At 53.5% G+C, this 15,748-nt stretch overlaps 2 protein-coding genes across 2 annotated transcripts; both read right to left on the bottom strand.

Moving 5' to 3' along the window:
- Window positions 1-205: 205 nt before the first annotated feature.
- Window positions 206-2,091, bottom strand: RNF225 (ring finger protein 225). The gene is made up of 5 exons (XM_038752034.1): window positions 1,990-2,091; window positions 1,859-1,902; window positions 1,565-1,705; window positions 561-1,288; window positions 206-465 (listed from the first exon to the last, which is right to left on the bottom strand). Exons 1-5 carry the CDS (start codon window positions 2,089-2,091, stop codon window positions 206-208), a joined length of 1,275 nt encoding a protein of 424 aa, XP_038607962.1.
- Window positions 2,092-3,433: 1,342 nt separating this feature from the next.
- Window positions 3,434-14,384, bottom strand: RPS5 (ribosomal protein S5). Its single transcript, XM_038752758.1, has 6 exons — window positions 14,218-14,384; window positions 6,666-6,774; window positions 6,370-6,579; window positions 6,006-6,134; window positions 3,700-3,798; window positions 3,434-3,574 (listed from the first exon to the last, which is right to left on the bottom strand). Exons 2-6 carry the CDS (start codon window positions 6,771-6,773, stop codon window positions 3,506-3,508), a joined length of 615 nt encoding a protein of 204 aa, XP_038608686.1. The 5' UTR covers window position 6,774; window positions 14,218-14,384; the 3' UTR covers window positions 3,434-3,505.
- Window positions 14,385-15,748: the final 1,364 nt, after the last annotated feature.

Genomic DNA, 15,748 nt, shown 5'->3' with positions numbered 1-15,748 from the left:
CAGGATCCCCGGGTACCAACAGAGTCCCGTATCATCATCATCATCATCATCAATCGTATTTATTGAGCGCTTACTATGTGCAGAGCACTGTACTAAGCGCTTGGGAAGTACAAATTGGCAACATACAGAGACAGTCCCTACCCAATAGTGGACTCACAGTCTAAAAGGGGGAATTCTGAGATGAGGTCGCCCCTCTTCCCCGGAATCACGGCAGCCGGCCGGATGGGCCGGAGTCTGTCTCCGCGCTTGGGTTCCAGGCGTTCAGTCCGGACTCCAAACTCTTCCCCCGGGCGAAGCAGTCGGGAAGGGACTTCTGTCCTCGGCCAACGCTCTCCGCCCTCATCCGACCCCTGGCCGGTGACCTCTCGGGCCGTGGTGGTGCCCGGCGCCTGGGATGGAGCGTGGATGAGGGGGCCTCAGGAGGCTTCCCGTCGAGGGTGCGTCCGGCGAAGTCCGCGGCTCCGTCTGCCCGGGCTCGGGCCCGCCCGTGGTGGCGGGAGGATCCGTGTCACCGTCCGGCTCCGGCCAAGGGGGACCGGGAGAGGCGGTCCGGCCCTCACCTCCGTCCGTCGGCTGCTCCGGGGAGTCCGGCGAGGTTGGGAGGAACCAGGAGAGGTCGGCCGGAGGCGGCGAGGGGGCCGCCTCAGGCCGGTGGTGGGCAGAGGAGGCGGCGTGGGGGATGAGGAAGAAGATGTAGATGCCGGACACGATCAGCCCGGAGGTCACCAGCACGGCCAGGGTGACGGCCGCGTGGAAGGCCCAGTTGGGCCGGCCGGACCCCAGGCCGGCGGAAGAGCGGGGACGGCCCAGGCGGAGCGGAGCGGGCACGGGGTGCTTGGCCGTGCCCGCAGCGGGTGGGCGGACGTACAAGACGCCCCGGCGGCGGTCAAAGTGGACGGAACCGGCCGGGGTGTCCGGGGAGCAGGGGACAGGGTGGGTTGGGAGGGCGGGGGGCCCGGCCCGGGAGGGCAGGAGGGTGGAGCGGCGACAGACGGGGCAGCGGAGGACCTGGGCCCCCGCCGGGGAGGCCAGCGAGAGGCGGGAGAGGCACTCCAGGCAGAACACGTGGCCGCACGCGAGGCGCTTGGGGGTCCGGAAGAGCCCGTCGTAAGGGGAGACGCAGATGAGGCAGGAGGCCGGGGAGCCCGGAGGCGTGAGAGGCGGAGGAGACCCCGACAGCGGGGAGAGGCTGACGGCCTCCCCGGAGGGCCTCCCTCCATCCCCGTCCCCTTCTTCGTCCTCCTCCTCCTCCTCCGGGGGGCCGGGGGCTGCCCGCCCCGGGCTGGACCTGCAAGCCCCCCGAGGTCGGCGGGGACAGGATGGGAGGAGGTGCCACGGCATGGGAGAGGCCTGCGGAGAAATGGAGAGAGATGTCCGGCGGGGGGAAGGGGTGGAGGTTGGTTTGGGTGGGGGAAGCAGGCCGGGGAGACTGATCCCGGGTAAGACCTAGGCCAAGGCCAAGGGTCACGGGCAGACCCAGGCAGGGTTAGGCTTTGGAAAGGTGGGCGACAGGGCGAAGAGGTGGGGTGTCAGCCGAGGGGGCTGGGAAGAAGCCATCTCTTACCTGTCGGGGAGATCCTTCTCCTCTGTGGGCCCGTCTCTCCCCACCCCGGTTTTCCGGTCTCTCCGGCATCCCGGGGCCCCCCCACCCAGGGGCGGGTCCCCTCTTGTCACCCGCCTCCTCCCGCCTGGTCGCCCGACCGGTCTGACGGCCCCAGCCCACCAGTGACACAGGCCTGAGCCTTCCCCGCTCCCCCCGGCCCACCAGTGACACAGGCCTGAGCCTTCCCCAGTCCCCCCGCCGGGTCACCCAGTAGATGACAGATGACCTGTCATGTTGCCAACCTGAGCCCCTCACCCCAACGGGTCCTGGTGGGCATCCCCGTCCCCAACCTTGGGCACCTAGCCACCGGTCGCGCCCCCCAAAAGGCCCTCCCTTCAGACCCAGCTCTGCCAACTGTCACCCTGGCCCCCTCCCATCCCCGTCACCCTGACCCAAGCGTCCCCCCCACCCCGGCGACCAAGGACCAGGCCGGATGGCGGGGGCGGCCAGCAGGTGCCAGGGGACGCCCCAGGCTGGAGTCTTCTCATTCTCCCAAAGCTAGCGTCACCTATTTAACTCCTTCAGCAGGAGGAAGAAGTCAGCACCCGCTGGGCAAGCCCGATGGGGAAGGGGAGGGCAGGCGGGCGGGCACTCCCTGGCCATCATCGGGGGAGACTGCCGAGGGCCCTCCTCTCATTGAGCGATTACTGTGTGCACAGCACTATACTAGGCATTTGGAAAAGCAGGGTAGAACAGCATCCAACTCCCACTTCACATCCTAGCAGGACGTGAAGCAGCGTGGCTCAGTGGAAAAAGCCCGGGCTTTGGAGCCAGAGGTCAAGGGTTCAAATCCCAGCTCCGCCACTTGTCAGCTGGGCAACTTTGAGCAAGTCACTTCACTTCTCTGGGCCTGTTACCTCATCTGTAAAATGGGGATGAAGACTGTGAGCCTCCCGTGGGACAACCTGATCACTTTGTAACCTCCCCAGCGCTTAGAACAGTGCTTTGCACATAGTAAGCACTTAAATGCCATCATTATTTATTCTCTGGGCCTCAGTTACCCCATCTGTAAAATGGGGATTAAGACTGTGAGCCCCTCGTGGGACAACCTGATCACCACGTAACCTTCCCAGCGCTTAGAACAGTGCTTTGCACACAGTAAGTGCTTAATAAATGCCATCATTATTTATTCTCTGGGCCTCAGTTACCTCATCTGTAAAATGGGGATTAAGACTGTGAGCCTCCCGTGGGACAACCTGATCACTTTGTAACCTCCCCAGCGCTTAGAACAGTGCTTTGCACATAGTAAGCGCTTAATAAATGCCATCATTATTCATTATTATTATTCTCTGGGCCTCAGTTACCTCATCTGTAAAATGAAGACTGTGAGCCCCTCGTGGGACCACCTGATCACCATGTAACCTTCCCAGCACTTAGAACAGTGCTTTGCACATGGTAAGCACTTACTTAATGCCATTATTATTAACAGACACATTCCCTGCCCACAAGCTTAGTTTCCAGTCCCTGGTGGCAACCCACCACCCAACTAGTGTAGTTTCCCCAGGCCCTAAGACTAGGGGCTGGGGACGGAGACCCTGCCTGGTGGATGGAGACGGGTCAAAACCACTTGGGAGTCCAAGCTGGAGTAACTTCGGCCCACTACCGAGACCCCGGATGTCAGCAAACCAGACCCACCCAACCCAGGTGGTTGAGCACATGCAGACATAGGCGCGTCCATGCTAGGGCCCTTGTCCTTCCCCTCGCCCTCCAGGGAACTGGGGACCCCTCCATCCCAAGCTCAAGCAGTGGGACATTCCCCCCGCCACCGTGTGGGATGTGAATTGGGCCTCCCACCAGCCTCCAGACACAGCACACAACTCAGCACGGGGGTGGACGTGGCCCCCCAATGGGGGTGGGTGCTTGGTATTTATTTTCAGGCAAATCCCCCTGGGGGAAAAGGCTTTAGCGGTTGGATTTAGCCACACGCTCCAGTTCGTCCTTCTTCTTGATGGCGTAGGAGTTCGAGGAGCCCTGGGGGAATAAAGGGAGGGTCAAGCAGGGAGCATCCCCTCACTCTCTTTCCGGCTACTGATGGTTCCCTCCCTTACGGGCGGCCCCCCACCTTCCCGCCTGCCCACCCTGCCCTGCCACCCCACCTTGGCGGCGTTGATGAGCTCGTCGGCCAGGCACTCGGCGATGGTCTTGATGTTGCGGAAGGCGGCTTCGCGGGCCCCGGTGCAGAGCAGCCAGATTGCCTGGAAGCAGGGATGGGGAGACTGGTGAACGGGGGTCACTATCACACACTCCCCAACAGCCTCCGGGTAGCACCAACCACTCTCCCAAGTGCTTATTACAGTGCTCTGCGCACAGTAATGGCTCAATAAATGATTAACTTTGGTCAAATCTGACCAGTCAAACCCCGCCCCTTTCCAGTGAAGGGAAAGGTTCAACATTGGCTCTGGGCTGGCAGGGGGGCGATCGGGGAAGATCGTGCAAATGAGCGCTGATCCACGCTGGGTGGGTTCTGATTTAATCCCCAATTATTGCACTTAATAATGATGGTGTTTGTTAAATGCTTACTATGTACTAAGCCCTGGGGTGGTTACAAGCAAATCAAATCCGAGGCCCGGGCTCTATCCACTAGGCAACGCTGCTTCTCACATTCACTGAAGACCTTCTGTGTATAAACCATCGCACTCAGCATTCATATTAATGTCGTTCTCCCCCTCTAGACTGTTCGTTCATTATGATCAATTTGTACTTCCCAAGCGCTTAGTACAGTGCTCTGCACATAGTAAGCGCTCAATAAATACGATTGATGATGATCAGGAAACAAACGGGCCAGCTAATTCTGCTGGCACTGACATCTCCCAAGTGCTTAGTACAGGGTTCTCGGTAACTGCTCAGTAAACATGATTGAATGAATGAGGGGAGGAAGGGAGCAAGACGTTGGCAGGAAAGACCACAATGAAGGACAGTTCAGTGTGGCCTGAGTGGAACAAAATGTGTGACTTACAAGAGAAGTGGAAAAAGAGCGTGAATAAGCAGGAAGAAAGCTGACTAGGGTGCCTTAAACCCCAAGTTCCTGCTTATGGGAGTGAAGATCAGGCCCCTGGCGTGAGGTGGGGAGAAGAGGAAAGGCTGGAAAACTTCTCCTCAGCATTCCCAGGATGGGGTCAGGGTGGTCTGGGTGATGGCTGGGTTTGGGCAGATATGGGGACATTTTGGGAAGAGAAAACTAACTGGACTAACTGAAAACTATCATCATCCCCTTGGCCTGGAATGCCCTCCCTCCCTATATCCGCCAAGCTAGCGCTCTTCCTCCCTTCAAGGCCCTACTGAGAGCTCACCTCCTCCAGGAGGCCTTCCTACACTGAGCGCCCCCCTTCTTCTCCCCCTCTCCATCCCCCGGCCTTACCTCCTTCCCTTCCCCATAGCACCTGTATATATATATATATATATATATGTACGGATTTATTACTCTATTTTACTTGTACATATCTATTCTATTTATTTTATTTTGTTAATAAGCTTTGTTTTGTTCTGTCTCCCCCTTCTAGACTGTGAGCCCACTGTTGGGTAGGGACCGCCTCTCTATGTTGCCAACTTGTACTTCCCAAGCGCTTAGTACAGTGCTCTGCACACAGTAAGCGCTCAATAAATACGATTGATTGATTGACGGTAACTGGTCCAATGCAAGAGCAGCAGCAGCAAATTCGCCTTCCTGCTGCACTCTGACTGGAAATGACCTCGGAGACCAGAACGAAAAGTCCTCCCGGCTTGAGATTGTGGTGGCCCTTTCCTCCATCAGTCAACTGAAACTAGTGAGTTCCTGCATGGGCGTAGAGCACCGAACTAAATGCTGAGTACACCACAGTTAGGAGACCCTATCTCTTTCCTTGAAGAGTGTCCAGGTCACCCCAGCACCCGAGATTTAAGATTCCGGCCTCCATAAGGAGCTCGCCGACGGCCCCCACAAGTCCTCCTGTTTGAAATTGGGTACGGACAATCCTGGCCATTTCCTCCCTTCCGGCTCCCAGGCTGAGGTCAGTGACTTGACCACAATTCAGGTCCATCTGTTCTTCTCAAAACCCCTCTCCACCACCCCGCCTTACCTCCTTCCCTTCCCCACAGCACCTGTATATATGTACATGTTTGTATATATTTTTCTATGTATTTATTTTACTTGTACATACCTATTCTACTTATTTTATTTTGTTAAAATGTTTGGTTTTGTTCTCTGTCTCCCCCTTCTAGACTGTGAGCCCACTGTTGGGTAGGGACCGTCTCTATATGTTGCCAACTTGTACTTCCCAAGCGCTTAGTCCAGTGCTCTGCACACAGTAAGCGCTCAATAAATACGATTGATTGATTGATTGATTGGGTGGGCCCCCACCCAGAGACACTGGGGGGGGGTAGGGAGGCGAAGAAAGGGCAGTCACAGCCCCGCTCATCTCCTCACCTGGTTGACCCTCCTGAGGGGAGACACATCTACGGCTTGCCTCCGCACGGTCCCCGCTCGCCCGATGCGGGTGGAGTCCTCCCGGGGGCCGCTGTTGATGATGGCGTTCACCAGAACCTGCAGGGGATTCTGGAAGAGCACAAGGAGAGAAACTGTGGATGCAAGGGGCAAGATTAAAGGCGCAGAGATCCCCCAACTCGGGCTCCTGAATTCGATCCGCCCAGGCCACAGCCCTGGGGTCTCTCTCCTCCATCCCAGCTGCCTTCTAAAAACGTTCTTGGCGACGGGCAAGGCCCTCCGCCCCCCGTGCTTGCCGCCTCGCCGGCCGGGGCAGAAACCATCCCCAAGGCCCCACACCCCATACCTCGCCGGTGAGGAGGTGGATGATCTCGAAGGCGTGCTTGACGATGCGCACGGTCATGAGCTTCTTGCCGTTGTTGCGCCCGTGCATCATCATGGAGTTGGTCAACCGCTCCACGATGGGACACTGCGCCTTGCGGAAGCGCTTGGCCGCGTAGCGGCCCGCGCTGTGGGGCAGGTACTTGGCGTATTTCTCTTTCACGGCGATGTAGTCCTGTGGGTGGGGCACAGCGGGTCAGGGGACCTCCCTCGGGAAGGCCGACTCACCCCGCAATCGCCCACACCCTCTCCGTCCCCTACCTGGAGGGAGATGTCGTTGATCTGGACGTCATCCGTGCTCCATTTCCCGAACAGCTTGATGTCCGGGGTCTCGGCCACGGCCGGCGCCGCTGTCTCCCACTCGGCCATCCTGGAAAGTGGGCGAGAGGGGTCAGGGCTGCGGGCAGACCCTCCTCCCCTTCCCCGGGGAGCCGGCGGACTGTTTCTGCCTCTCTTCTCCCTCTGAAAGTCTCTCTCTGACCATCTCTCAGTGTCAATCCGCTGTATTTACTGGGCACTCGCCGTGTGCAGAGCAGTGAACACTTGGGAGAGAATCCCGGCTCCACCAATTGTCAGCTGTGCGACTTTGGGCAAGTCACTTCACCTCTCTGGGCCTCGGTTCCCTCATCTGTCAAATGGGGACTAAGACTGTGAGCCCTTCATGGGACAACCTGATCACCTTGGAACCTCCCCAGCGCTTAGAACAGTGCTTTGCACATAGTAAGCACTTAACAAATAATCAATCAATCGTATTTATTGAGCGCTTACTATGTGCAGAGCACTGTACTAAGCGCTTGGGAAGTACAAACTGGCAACACATAGAGACAGTCCCTACCCAACAGTGGGCTCACAGTCTAAATACCACAAATACCACTATTATTATTATTATTAGCGGCTGTGTGGCCTATTCATTCATTCAATCGCATTTATTGAGCGGTTACTGTGTGCAGAGCACTGCACTAAGCGCTTGGGAAGTACAAGCTGGCCTAATGGCAAGAGCACGGACTTGGGAGTCGGGATGTGGGTTCTAATCCCGGCTTTGCCACTCGTCTGCCGTGCGGCCTTGGGCAAGCCACTTCACTTCTCTGTGCAACAGTTCCCTCATCTGTAAAATGGGGATTAAGAATGTGAGCCCCATCTGGGACAGGGACTGTGTCCAATCTGATTACCCTGTATCTACCCCAACGCTTAAAACCATGCTTGGCACACAATAGGCGCTCAAAAAATACTACAGCGATTATTATTTGAACTTTGCAGGTAGGGAAACTGTCTCTCAGGGACTCGGTACAGGCCTCTGCAGGCTTTCATTCCACTGCATTTATTGAGCACTTACTGTGTGCAAAGCACTGTGCTAAGCCCTTAACAGAGTATAATGAACTTAATCCCTGCCCACAGCGAGCCCCAGAAACTTTGGCCGCAGAAGTCTTTAGGCTGTAAACTCGTTGTGGGCAGGGAATGTGCCTGTTTACTGTTGCATTGTAATACTAATAATGGCATTTATTAAGTGCTTACTATGTGCAAAGCACTGTGGAGGTTACAAGGTGATCAGACTGTCCCACGGGGGGGGGGTGGGGGTGGGGGGGCTCACAGCCTTAATCCCCATTTTACAGATGAGGGAACTGAGGCCCAGAAAAGTGAACTGACTTGCCCCAAGTCACACAGCTGACAGTTGGCGGAGGCGGGATTTGAACCCGTGACCTCTGACTCCAAGGCCCAGACTCTTTCCACTGAGACACGCTGCTTCTCTCTCTTCCTAGCGCTTAGTCCAGCACTCTGCACACAGTAAGCGCTCAATAAATACGACTGAATGAATGAAGGGCGGGAAGCGCTCGGAGAGGTAGCATTAATATTATCACTGATTGACTGGGGGAGCCTCCAGGCGTAGGCTAGCAGGGCATGGAGCCAGAAGTCGTGGGTTCTAATCCCCGCTCTGCCACTAACCAGCTGTGTGACTTTGGGCAAGTCACTTGACTTCTCTGTGCCTCAGTGACCTCATCTGTAAAATAGGGATGACGACTGTGAGCCCCACGTGGGACAACCTGGTTACCTTGGATCTACCCCAACGCTTAGAACATTCATTCACTCATTCAATCGGACTTACTGAGCGCTTACTGTGCGCAGAACACTGTACTAAGCACTTTGGGAAGTCCAAGTTGGCAACATCTAGAGACGGTCCCTACCCAACAGCGGGCTCACAGTCTATAAGGGGGAGACAGACAACAAAACACATTAACAAAATAAAATAAATGGAATATGTACAAGTAAAATAAATAGAGAGTATAAATCCTTACAGACATATACACAGGTGCTGTGGGGAGGGGAAGGAGGTAAGGCGGGAGGGAGGGGGCTCAGTTTGGGAAGGCCTCCTGGAGGAGGTGAGCTCTCAGTAGGGCTTTGAAGGGAAAGCCCTACTGAGAACAGTGCTCAGCACATAGTAAGCCCCCCTTTTTCCTCTCTTCCTCCCCATGGCCCCCCTCTCCCCCCCTCCTTCCCCTCACCACAGAACTTGTATATATTTGTACATATTTATTACTCTATTTTATTTGTACATACTTACACTTATTTCATTAATAATGATGGCTTTTGTTAAGCCCTTACTTTGTGCCAAGCACTGTTCTAAGCGCTGGGGGGGGGGGGGGGATACAAGGTAATGAGGTTGTCCCATGTGGGTCTCACAGTCTTAATCCCCATTTTACAGATGAGGTAACTGAGGCAAAGAAGTGACTTGCCCGAAGTCACACGGAGCCGGAATGAGAACCCACGACCCGACTCCCAAGCCCGTGCTCTTTCCACTGAGCCACGCTGCTTCTCAATCCACATTGATGATGTGTACATAGCTATAATTCTATTTATTCTGATGGCATTGACACTTCGGATTTTGGCACTGCCACTTGTCTGCTGTGTGACATCGGATGAGTCACAACTTCTCTGAGCTTCAGTTTTTTCACCTGTCTCCACGTTTTGTTTTGTTGTCCGTCTCCCCCTTTTAGCCTGGGAGCCCGTTGTTGGGTAAGGACCGTCTCTGTATGTTGCCCATTTGTCCTTCCCAAGTCCAGTGCTCTGCACCCAGTCAGCGCTCAATAAATACGACTGAATGCCATCTTTAGTCATTCATTCAATCGCATTTATTAATTATTAAGCGCTTCGTCCAGTGCTCTGCACACAGTAAGTGCTCAATAAATACGACTGAATGAATTGAGTGCTTCACTGGGTGCAGGGTACTGGACTAAGCGCTTGGGAAGTACAAGTCGGCAACAGATAGAGAAGCAGTGTGGCTCAATGGAAAGAGCCCGGGCTTTGGAGTCAGAGGTTCAAATCCCAGCTCCACCAATTGTCAGCTGTGTGACTTTGGGCAAGTCACTTCACTTCCCTAGGCCTCAGTTCCCTCATCTGTCAAATGGGGATTAAGAATGTGAGCCCTCCGTGGGACAACCTGATCACCTTGTAACCTCCCCAGTGCTTAAAACAGTGCTGTGCTCATAGGAAGCGCTTAATGGAGAAGCAGCGTAGCTCGGTGGAAAGAGCCCGGGCTTTGGAGTCAGAGGTTCAAATCCCAGCTCCACCAATTGTCAGCTGTGTGACTTTGGGCAAGTCACTTCACTTCCCTAGGCCTCAGTTCCCTCATCTGTCAAATGGGGATTAAGAATGTGAGCCCTCCGTGGGACAACCTGATCACCTCGTAACCTCCCCAGCGCTTGGAACACTGCTTGGCACATAGTAAGTGCTTAATAAATGTCATTATTATTATTATTAGATACCTCATCTGTAAAATGGGGATGAAGACTGTGAGCACGCCCGTGAGACAACCTGAGCACCTTGTAACCTCCCCAGTGCTTACACCACTGCTTGGCACATAGTAAGCGCTTAATAAATGCCATTATTATTATTATTAGATACCTCATCTGTAAAATGGGGATGAAGACTGTAAGCCCCCCGTGGGACAACCTGATCACCTTGTAACCTCCCCAGCGCTTAGAACGTGCTTGGCACATAGTAAGCACTTAATAAATGCCATTATTATTATTACTAGATACCTCATCTGCAAGATGGGGATGAAGACTGTGATTCCCCCCATGGGCCAACCTGATCACCTTGTAACCTCCCCAGCGCTTCATTCATTCATTCATTCGTATTTGAGCGCTTACTGTGTGCAGAGCACTGTGCTAAGCGCTTGGGAAGTCCAAGTTGGCAACATATAGAGACGGTCCCTACCCAACAGCGGGCTCACAGTCTAGAAGAGGGAGAAAGACAACAAACCAAAACATATTAACAAAATAAAATAAATAGAATAAATATGTACATGTACATAAACAGTAATAAATATGCACAAGGATATATACACATATACAGGTGATTTGGGGAGGGGAAGGAGGTAAGGTGGGGGACATGTATATGTGCAAACATATATACATATATACAGGTGCCTTGGAGAGGGAAACGAGATAATGCGGGGAACATATATATGTTTGCACATATTTATTACTCTTACTTGTGCACGTCTATTCTATTTAGTTTATTTTGTTAATATGTTTTGTTTTGTTGTCCGTCTCCCCCTTCTAGACTGAGCCCGCTGTTGGATAGGGACCGTCTCTAGATGTTGCCAACTTGGACTTCCCAAGCACTTAGTGCAGTGCACAGTAAGCGCTCAATAAATGCGACTGAATGAATGAATGTTGGGTAGGGCCCGTCTCTCTATGTTGCCAACTTGGAGTTCCTAAGCGTTTAGTGCAGTGCTCTGCACACAGTAAGCGCTCAATACCACTGAATGAATGAATACTGGGTAGGGACCATCTCTCTAGGTTGCCAACTTGGACTTCCCAAGCGCTTGGTATAGCGCTGTGCACACAGTAAGCGCTCAATAAATACGACTGAATAAATGACTATTGGGTAGGGACTGCCTCTCTATGTTGCCAACTTGGACTTCCCAAGCGCTTTGTGCAGTGCTCTGCACACAGTAAGTGCTCAATAAATACCACTGAATGAATGAATGAATGAATGAATGAATGTTGGGTAGGGACCGTCTCTATATATTGACAACTTGTACTTCCCAAGCACTTAGTGCATTGCTGTGCACACAATAAACGCTCAATAAATACGACTGAATGAATGTTGGGTAGGGCCCGTCTCTCTAGGTTACCAACTTGGACTTCCCAAGCGCTTAGTGCAGTGCTCTGCACGCAGTAAGCGCTCAATACCATTGAATGAATGAGCGTTGGGTAGGGACCATCTCTCTATGTCGGCAACTTGGACTTCCCAAGCGCTCAGTGCAGTGCTCTGCACACAGTAAGCGCTCAATACGATTGAATGAATGAATGTTGGGTAGGGACCGTCTCTATATGTTGCCACCTTGGACTTCCCAAGCGCTTAGTGCAGTGCTCTGCACACAGTAAGCGCTCAATAAATACGACTGAATGAATGAATGGATGGTCCGGCCCGGGTCCCGTCCCTTTAGACGATTGAATGAATGAATGTTGCCAACTTGGACTTCCCAAGCTCTTAGTGCAGTGCACTGCACACAGTAAGCGCTCAATACCATTGAATGAATGAATGTTGGGTAGGGCCCGTCTCTCTGTTGCCAACTTGTCCTTCCCAAGCGCTTAGTGCAGTGCTCTGCACACGGTAAGAGCCCAATAACGTTGAATGAATGAATTAATGTTGGGTAGGTACCATGTCTATATGTTGACAACGTGGACTTCCCAAGCGCTTAGTGCAGTGCACAGTAGGCACTCAATAAATGCGACTGAATGAATGAATGTTGGGTAGGGCCCGTCTCTATATGTTGCCACCTTGGATTTCCCAAGCGCCTAGTGCAGTGCTCTGCACACAGTAAGCGCTCAATACCATTGAATGAATGAATATTGGGTAGGGACCGTCTATGTTGCCAACTTGGACCTCCCAAGCGCTTAGTGCAGTGCTCTGCACACAGTAAGCGCTCAATAAATACGATTGAATGAATGAATGTTGGGTAGGGACCGTCTCTATATGTTGCCACCTTGGACTTCCCAAGCGCTTAGTGCAGTGCTCTGCACACAGTAAGCGCTCAATACCGTTGAATGAATGAATGTTGGGTAGGGCCCGTCTCTCTATGCTGCCAACTTGGACCTTCCAAGCGCTTAGTGCAGTGCACAGTAAGCGCTCAATAAATGCGACTGAATGAATGAATGTTGGGGAGGGCCCGTCTCTCTATGTTGCCACCTTGGACTTCCCAAGCGCTTAGTGCAGTGCTCTGCACACAGTAAGCGCTCAATACCGTTGAATGAATGAATGTTGGGTAGGGCCCGTCTCTCTATGTTGCCAACTTGTCCTTCCCAAGCGCTTAGTGCAGTGCACAGTAAGCGCTCAATAAATGCGACTGAATGAATTAATGTTGGGGAGGGCCCGTCTCTCTATGTTGCCAACTTGGACTTCCCAAGCGCTTAGTGCAGTGCTCTGCACACAGTAAGCGCTCAATACCGTTGAATGAATGAATGTTGGGTAGGGCCCGTCTCTCTATGTTGCCAACTTGTCCTTCCCAAGCGCTTAGTGCAGTGCACAGTAAGCGCTCAATAAATGCGACTGAATGAATGAATGTTGGGGAGGGCCCGTCTCTCTATGTTGCCACCTTGGACTTCCCAAGCGCTTAGTGCAGTGCTCTGCACACAGTAAGCGCTCAATACCGTTGAATGAATGAATGTTGGGTAGGGCCCGTCTCTCTATGTTGCCAACTTGTCCTTCCCAAGCGCTTAGTGCAGTGCACAGTAAGCGCTCAATAAATGCGACTGAATGAATTAATGTTGGGGAGGGCCCGTCTCTCTATGTTGCCAACTTGGACTTCCCAAGCGCTTAGTGCAGTGCTCTGCACACAGTAAGCGCTCAATACCGTTGAATGAATGAATGTTGGGTAGGGCCCGTCTCTCTATGTTGCCAACTTGTCCTTCCCAAGCGCTTAGTGCAGTGCACAGTAAGCGCTCAATAAATGCGACTGAATGAATGAATGTTGGGGAGGGCCCGTCTCTCTATGTTGCCACCTTGGACTTCCCAAGCGCTTAGTGCAGTGCTCTGCACACAGTAAGCGCTCAATACCACTGAATGAATGAATGTTGGGTAGGGCCCGTCTCTCTATGCTGCCAACTTGGACCTTCCAAGCGCTTAGTGCAGTGCACAGTAAGCGCTCAATAAATGCGACTGAATGAATGAATGTTGGGGAGGGCCCGTCTCTCTATGTTGCCAACTTGGACTTCCCAAGCGCTTAGTGCAGTGCTCTGCACACAGTAAGCGCTCAATACCGTTGAATGAATGAATGTTGGGTAGGGCCCGTCTCTCTATGTTGTCAACTTGTCCTTCCCAAGCGCTTAGTGCAGTGCACAGTAAGCGCTCAATAAATGCGACTGAATGAATGAATGTTGGGGAGGGCCCGTCTCTCTATGTTGCCAACTTGGACTTCCCAAGCGCTTAGTGCAGTGCTCTGCACACAGTAAGCGCTCAATACCGTTGAATGAATGAATGTTGGGTAGGGCCCGTCTCTCTATGTTGCCAACTTGTCCTTCCCAAGCGCTTAGTGCAGTGCACAGTAAGCGCTCAATAAATGCGACTGAATGAATGAATGTTGGGGAGGGCCCGTCTCTCTATGTTGCCAACTTGGACTTCCCAAGCGCTTAGTGCAGTGTTGTGCGCACAGTAAGCGCTCAATAAATACGAATGAATGAATGAATGGTCCGATCCGGGTCCTGTCCCTTCCCCCCGCCCCGCGCGTCGCCTGGCAGGCCCCACGTGCCGCCGCCATGGCGGGGCCTCGAGGCCTCCCCTCACACTCCCTCCCTCCGTCCCCCCTCACTCTGTCGGTGATGGTGACGATGATGACGATGTGTCCGTGTGTCTGTCGGTGATGGCGACGTGTTCCGGCGAGCCTGAGGCCCCGCGGCCTGGTCCCACCGCTCCGCTCCGCGCGGCCCTCAGGCTCCGACAGGAAAGGGCCCAAACCGCCCCTTCCGCCTCTATTAACCGGAGCGATCACTTCCGGGTCGCCGGGCCGAGGGGCCGCCTCGCGCAGGCGCCTTGGGCGCCCCGCTCCGAGTGCGCAGGCGCCGCGACCCCGTCCACCTCCGGGGCGCATGCGCGTCGGGGGAGAGCGGGGGCGGGCTCCCCTCCTGACCCTCCCCCTACTGCCATTTTAGAACGCACCTCGGGCGGGGAGGGAAGCTGCGCATGCGTTTGGGGGGAGGGAAGCTGCGCATGCGTGTGGGGGGGTGGAGGGGAAGCCGCGCATGCGTGCGGGCAGGGAAGCCGCGCGTGCGTGCTTTGTCTTTCATGCCTGACTCCTGCCCACGTGCCAACTGTCAATCAATCAATCAATCAGTCGTATTTATTGAGCGCTTACTGTGTGCGGAGCACTGTGCTAAGCGCTTGGGAAGTCCAAGTTGGCAACATAGAGAGACGGTCCCTACCCAACAGTGGGCTCACAGTCTAGAACATTCACAGTAATAATGATGGCGTTTATTATGCCTTACTATGCCTTATTATGCTTACTATGGGCAAAGCACTGTTCTAAGCGCTGGGGAGGTTACAAGGTCATTCATTCGTTCAGTCGTATTTATTGAGCGCTTACTGTGTGCGGAGCACTGGACTAAGCGCTTGGGAAGTACAAGTTGCTAACATTCATTCATTCATTCGTATTTATTGAGCGCTTACTGCATGCGGAGCACTGGACTAAGCGCTTGGGAAGTACAAGTTGGCGACATTCATTCATTCATTCGTATTTATTGAGCGCTTACTATGTGCAGAGCACTGGACTAAGCGCTTGGGAAGTACAGATTGGCAACATTCATTCATTCAATCGTATTTGTTGAGCACTTACTTTGTGCGGAGCACTGGACTAAGCGCTCGGGAAGTACAAGTTGGTAACATTCATTCATTCATTCATTCGTATTTATATATCTATATAATGGTATTTATTAAGCGCTTACTATGTGCAAAGCACTGTTCTAAGCGCTGGGGAGGTTACAAGTTTGATCAGGTTGTCCCACGGGGGGCTCACAGTCTTCATCCCCATTTTCCAGATGAGGTAACTGAGGCCCAGAGAAGTGAAGTGACTCGCCCAAGGTCACACAGCAGACATGTGGCGGAGCCGGGATTCAAACCCTTGACCTCTGACTCCAAAGCCCAGGGTCTTTCCACTGAGTCACGCTGCTTCTCTATTGAGCGCTTACTATGTGCAGAGCACTGGACTAAGCGCTTGGGAAGTACAGGTTGGCAACATTCATTCATTCATTCAATCGTATTTATTGAGCGCTTACTGTGTGCAGAGCACTGGACTAAGTGCTTGGGAAGTACAAGTTGGCAACATTCATTCATTCATTCATTCAATC

This window comes from Tachyglossus aculeatus, chromosome 10 (genome assembly GCF_015852505.1).
Source record: "Tachyglossus aculeatus isolate mTacAcu1 chromosome 10, mTacAcu1.pri, whole genome shotgun sequence".
Lineage (NCBI taxonomy): Eukaryota > Metazoa > Chordata > Mammalia > Monotremata > Tachyglossidae > Tachyglossus > Tachyglossus aculeatus.
This window is presented reverse-complemented; position numbering and strand designations above follow the sequence as displayed.

Coding starts and splice junctions, on each gene's coding strand:
- RPS5 (XM_038752758.1), bottom strand. CDS start 6,773: ATGGCCGAGTGGGAGACAGCGGCGCCGGCCGTGGCCGAGACCCCGGAC. Junction 6,580..6,665: donor TCAACGACATCTCCCTCCAG/GTAGGGGACGGA, acceptor CCCCACCCACAG/GACTACATCGCCGTGAAAGA. Junction 3,575..3,699: donor AGCTCATCAACGCCGCCAAG/GTGGGGTGGCAG, acceptor TTATTCCCCCAG/GGCTCCTCGAACTCCTACGC.
- RNF225 (XM_038752034.1), bottom strand. CDS start 2,091: ATGAGAAGACTCCAGCCTGGGGCGTCCCCTGGCACCTGCTGGCCGCCC. Junction 1,903..1,989: donor GGGGGGACGCTTGGGTCAGG/GTGACGGGGATG, acceptor ACCGGTGGCTAG/GTGCCCAAGGTTGGGGACGG. Junction 1,706..1,858: donor GCCCACCAGGACCCGTTGGG/GTGAGGGGCTCA, acceptor TGGGGCCGTCAG/ACCGGTCGGGCGACCAGGCG.